Source organism: Silene latifolia, chromosome 10 (genome assembly GCF_048544455.1).
Source record: "Silene latifolia isolate original U9 population chromosome 10, ASM4854445v1, whole genome shotgun sequence".
NCBI classification, from domain to species: domain Eukaryota; kingdom Viridiplantae; phylum Streptophyta; class Magnoliopsida; order Caryophyllales; family Caryophyllaceae; genus Silene; species Silene latifolia.
In genome coordinates this window covers 18,839,112-18,844,887 of record NC_133535.1, presented here as the reverse complement: position 1 = coordinate 18,844,887, position 5,776 = coordinate 18,839,112, and the positions used below count along the sequence as shown (strand labels likewise).

Genomic DNA, 5,776 nt, shown 5'->3' with positions numbered 1-5,776 from the left:
CAACCCTATTAAGACCCTGTTCTTTTAGACTGAAACTGTTTGAACTGAATTTAGTGGAGCTGAACTAAAATGAGCTGAACTGAATAAAGTTGAATTGAACTGAACTAAAGTAAGAGTTAATTTGTGGAGGAAAAAGCTGAACTGGACTAAAATGAACTGAATGAGGCTTAACTGAACTGAATAGAGCTAAACTGAGTTGAAATTAAGTCCAAAAGAACATGGCCTAAGTTTCATGTTATGCGTGTGTCAACCAAATTGCTTTAATGAGTTATGAGTCGTACAACACATTAACCCTAATTCGCTAAATTTGTGCCAGGTTCGTATCGGATTTTCAAGTCGATTATCGCCTATAGGCTTTAACGATTTATGAGGGATGTGAAAGGAAGCCAGTGACAACCGTTAAAGTTGGAAATTTAATTTTGTATGTATTAAGGTACTTTCCACAATAATATTTAAGTTTATCATGATAAACTGCTATTTGTAATTAAAATGTAGTATAACAATTGGAGTATTATTTCAATTTGAAATTTCCTAATTTAATTAGGTATATCATTATTAGTTAATATTTCTTCCTCTCCATTTTTACCGTCTTCTTTGTATTTTTGAATGATTTAAGAAATATTAAGGAAATGACAACTCAACCCCTTGAATTAAAGAGAGTGAAGATCAAGTTCTTGTGATAGAGAGAATAATAGCTGATATCTACAAGTAATACTAGACGTTAACTCTTTTTTACTTACTATGCATCGTTAACACTTTACCATTTTTGACTTTTTCCCTCACAAAAACACCCCACCTCTCTTTCGTTTTCTCACTAAAACTGACAAAATAACACAATGTCAAACATTCAAAACTAATTAAACTTTAAGTCCTATTCTTTTGGGCTTAATTTCAGCTCTATTCAGTTCAGTTCAACTTAACTCATCTTTTCGCAAATTAATTCCGATCACACACAACAAAACTATGTATACTAATTTGTGAATAACAAAGACCCATTTGACATTGTTAAAGTATGACCCAAAATAAACCCCCTAAAGTCCATCTAAACATAATGTGTACATCCAAAAGGATTACAAGCCCAAAACAATTGTCACAAACTCACAACCAATAAATACTCAAGTGTTTGTAAATGTGAAAAACCCTAAACAAAATTATCAAAGCAAGAAGAGCGCAGCTCTCTCCATTTCACCTTCAGGCTTCATCCCCTTCTCTATTATCCATTTCTAATCATGAAGGTTTGATTTTTAATTCTACATCTAATTTTATTCATGGGTTTTCTTCGATCATTATTATTTTAGTAATTTGTGTATTGTTTGTGTTGTTGAATGATTGCAGTTCAACATTGCAAACCCTACTACTGGGTGTCAGAAAAAGCTTGAGATCGATGACGACCAGAAACTGTGAGTTTTTATATAACCCACTTCTATTGTTTTAAGACCGTCTCAAGTTAAAACCTCTCGCAACCCGTCTTTCATTTTATCCTTATTTAAATCGGTTGTGATTGCCGTACTAATTAAGTCGGTCTTAAGTAACTGTTTGTTATTGTAAACGTCTAAGTTTTATGTCATTCTTAAATTTGTAAAAAATGTTGTCTTTTGTGATGGAATATTGCTTGAATCTTATACGGATTACTTAGGTTTTTTTTGGCATTAGAGCCCAATTTTTATAAATTGTCATTTGCTTATACGTTTGAGAATTTGTGAAATGTATTTTGGTTCTTGATTTTGCGCTGATCGATTTTTATGTATGCTTTGAAATTGGAGCTTTGTAAATTGCGAAAGGAAATGAGTTTAATCATTCTTATAGTATGTTTGTTGGGATTATACCTTAATGGGAATTCGTTTGCGTAGATTTACAATCTGGTCCTAGACTATGCAGAGTAGGATGTAAGTTTTGTGTCACTTTTAGGCCTTGTTTCTTTAATAAAAGAGGGGTGGCGAGGTGAATGAGCGGAGGGAACAGTTATCTATCTTTCCTCTGTTGGAGCGATTTTGATTTATGTCGATGAAGGGATCTGTTTTCCCTCTCCTTCAAATCTGTCTACTTTCATTTTGCTCTCGGAACAAAGGAAATCTCTTCTGTTTATTTCCCTCCACTCCCTATCCCTCCGAATCAACCAACCCTAGTGCCGGTTACTTATTTTTTCAGGCTTACAAAAATGCTGATCAATTATATTATTTTCTGAGAACTAGAAAGAAGGATTAGGTGTCTAAATGGTGTATGAACTAGGTTCTTTAGTAGAAGTAAGTTATATGCAATGGCAGATGCGTAGTAGTTGTTCAGCTCGTTGTTCTTGTACTGGATTCTGTGAGCAGTCCTTACCTAGATAACCCGTGCTTGCATTATGCTAAAACTTCTATGGCTTAAGGTACTCAGGAGCTTGTATACAGACTATTGAGCATCAAATTTCCATACCTTATACTCCCTCCCATTAACTGGATTCATACTATTTGAATAAAATACTCCTCACATCTATTCAACAAATGGTATGAGTCCCGTGAATGAGAGGGAGTACTTGGCTGACTTGGGAATTTGTTTCCTTCCCTCATGTATGATGTATTCATTCCAGAAATTCGAATACTCATGTGATTGTGACTTACTTTAATAATTACTTGAATTTGGTTATATTTCTAAGGATGAATGTAATATTTAAGCTTGTTAATTTCCATTGGGTTTTTGTTTAACAGCCGAGCTTTCTACGACAAGAGGATCTCTCAGGAGGTTTTAGGTGATGCCCTCGGAGAGGTATTATCCCATCTAATTAATGTACATAAATACCTAATTCCAGAGTTACAGCAAGATTGATTTTATTTAAACATTTTTACCATCACAGGAATTCAAGGGATATGTGTTCAAGATCAAGGGTGGTTGTGATAAACAAGGTTTTCCCATGAAGCAGGGTGTTTTGACCCCTGGCAGAGTCCGTCTTTTGCTCCACAGAGGTTGGGATCATATCCTTTTCTTACTCATTTGATTTAAACTTTATGGTTACACACCAGTGTTTTTTTTTTTTGGTATTTTAATCAGTTTGACATTTCATTTTCAGGAACAAGCTGCTTCCGTGGTCATGGAAGACGTGACGGTGAGCGTCGAAGGAAGTCTGTTCGTGGGTGCATTGTTAGCCAAGACCTGTCTGTGCTGAACTTGGTAATTGTGAAGAAAGGTGAGAATGATCTCCCTGGGTTGACCGACACTGAGAAACCAAGAATGAGGGGACCCAAGAGGGCGTCAAAGATCCGCAAGCTTTTCAACCTTAACAAGGATGATGATGTTCGCAAGTATGTCAACACTTACCGCAGGACATTCACCAACAAGGCCGGTATGTTCTCATCCCGACTAATCATTGCAGTGCGGATGTGCATTTTTTTCCTCCTTTTCACTGCATTGTATAGGCTGTTTTCATAGCAATACAGCTGATTAAGCTGGGACAACCTACCAACTCTCAGTGCATGAATCATGACCATGATTAGTGTATATTTGTAAAGTATCTTAAGCGATAATGTTTGTTGTAGGCAAAAAGATTAGCAAGGCGCCAAAGATTCAGAGGTTGGTTACTCCAGTGACTCTCCAGAGGAAGCGCAGAAGAATTGCATTGAAGAAGAAGAGAATCACTAAGGCCAAGGCAGATGCTGCTGAGTATCAGAAGCTCCTTGCGACAAGGTTGAAGGAACAAAGGGAAAGGCGTAGTGAGAGTTTGGCAAAGAGGAGGTCTAAGATTTCAACTGCCTCAAAGAGGACTTCAGAAGCTGCTTAAGTTTTTGTCGCAAAGTACCAAGTTGCAAGTTTTGGTTTGAGATGATTCGAATGTTTCTGGCATCGAGGTAGACAGTTACTATCCTTTTCGTTATCTCTATTCCTAGAAGTGAATTGAAGGGTTGTTTTGTTTGTTTGACAAATACTTTGTTTTGTTTAAGATTTGTCATATTATCTTGAACAATATAGCTAGCTCGGTATTTTGACTTTTCATTTTGTTTTGTCTAATGATTTATATGGAGTATTAATAGATATCTTGCTCAATTTAGCTGTGTATTTCAACTTGTGCATCCCTTTTGAGCTGTGGTGCATGCTGTTTGGTGAATAGTCTCATTTTCTCGTCTCATGGGGCATTGAGTGTCGGTGCTTTGTCTTACATCACCACGGCTATCTATGATCTAAGATCAAGCTTTGTTGGCATTGAAGTTTGCTCTAAACGAACTTGAGCTAGATTGGGACATAATGAGCTCTGCATATTTCAACCCTGTGGCTACTTTATATTTGGACTTCGTTACTCCGTATTTTGGCTAGTGAGTAGATAACAAGAGGGTAGATTGTGCTTCTATACAAACTAGAATGAGGGAGTAATTAATTAGTCAAAAACAAGAAATGCAATTTGTAAGCAATTGCCAGGGATATGAAAGAGATCGAGACATAGGTTCCCGTCTGCTTATCTTATCACGATTTCACCCTGGGACAGGTTTGGGAACATACCTTTTTTGGTTGTCTGTTTCTCGTGGTGGTGGGAGAAATTATTTGTACTCGAATGATGCTACTTGATCGGATTCAGAAGCTGACTGAATTGAAATCTCCAGTTCTCAAATTCCTTCTCTTGCCATTTGCTGAAAGGCTGAAAGCAAATTCTATAGCGAACCTGTCAAGAAACACCACAAATAGGCCAACTCTTTTCCTGTATTGGTACTTTTAGGACCAGTTCAAATTGTTCTTTCAATTGTTCTCTCCTTTGTAGTGGAGTGGCTTTGCCGTTATAGTCTGCTATTCCGTATAAGTGTGCTCACTTCCCTCCTCTTGTTAGCGATTAGCCGATTACTGATGTAACTTGCGCCAACATTTTGATCAACTGTCCAATGAACATCGCGGTGCCTTTGAGGCAGTTCCATGGTACTGGCATTTGGTAGAAATGGCTTAACCCTCAAAAGAAATCTCTCAGGTGATGTTATAAATCACGTCACTAAGCAGTGAGAGTTGGATTAGAGCTTTCTTGTTCAGTATACTAATCAGGGCCTAGGTTCTCATTGAGATGGGTAGGATTTTGATGCCGTTCCGTCACATATTTACACCTCTCCCCTAAATTATTCAAAAATAATCCCACCTTTAGTCATTCTTTCCATAATAACCCAATCTTTTAATGTTAACACTAATAATCCAATATTTATACACGTCTTATAAAAATGACCCATTTATTTAAATAATTTATTTATTTATGTTGAAACTAGAAATTCATTTATCTAATACTCAGAGAGTCAAAGGTATACCGTATACGATTTAAATGTAGGGCATACAACTATAAGACGTAAACTGGTTTTTCTGCAGCGAACCCAATACATAAGTTAGAAATCCAATGCATTCTTGAACAAAGTCACATGAATTTGTAAATAATTTGAGAATATTCAATTAATTTGCTTCTTGGTGTAAGATTAATTTTTGCTGCAAGCAAAAACTCCAGAGCACAATATCATTTTTGATGTCATTTTTTATGAAGAAATTTTTTATTAAAAGGCGCATGATATTTGAGGAGCAAGTTCAGTTAAAGTAAAAGATTTTAAAGTTGATTTTTAAATAATTATAATTATTTTTTATATTTTTTTCACAAAAACTTTAGTTCAGACAACTTATTGGTCATTTTCAGAAGAGGAGTATAAAGCTTGAATTATTATTATGAACATTACAAGATTGGGTTATTGTGGTAAAAATAACTAAAGGTTAGGTTATTTTTGTTAAATTTGCCTAAACTATATTGTTCTTGTAACTCATTTGATACATAAAAACAATCAACTAAATA

The 5,776-nt window shown here is 35.7% G+C and overlaps 1 protein-coding gene across 1 annotated transcript; it reads left to right on the top strand.

The window, feature by feature from the left end:
* The first annotated feature begins 1,004 nt into the window (after positions 1-1,004).
* Positions 1,005-4,017, top strand: LOC141605302 (small ribosomal subunit protein eS6). Its single transcript, XM_074424010.1, has 6 exons — positions 1,005-1,235; positions 1,336-1,400; positions 2,688-2,745; positions 2,834-2,942; positions 3,047-3,319; positions 3,513-4,017. The coding sequence occupies exons 1-6, from the start codon at positions 1,230-1,232 to the stop codon at positions 3,752-3,754; spliced, it is 753 nt and encodes a 250-aa protein (XP_074280111.1). The 5' UTR covers positions 1,005-1,229; the 3' UTR covers positions 3,755-4,017.
* Positions 4,018-5,776: the final 1,759 nt, after the last annotated feature.

Bases quoted from the DNA above. Each gene is read 5' to 3' on its own strand.
- LOC141605302 (XM_074424010.1), top strand. The intron at 1,401-2,687 runs GTGAGTTTTTAT...TTTGTTTAACAG, and splicing joins ATCGATGACGACCAGAAACT to CCGAGCTTTCTACGACAAGA. The intron at 3,320-3,512 runs GTATGTTCTCAT...TGTTTGTTGTAG, and splicing joins GACATTCACCAACAAGGCCG to GCAAAAAGATTAGCAAGGCG.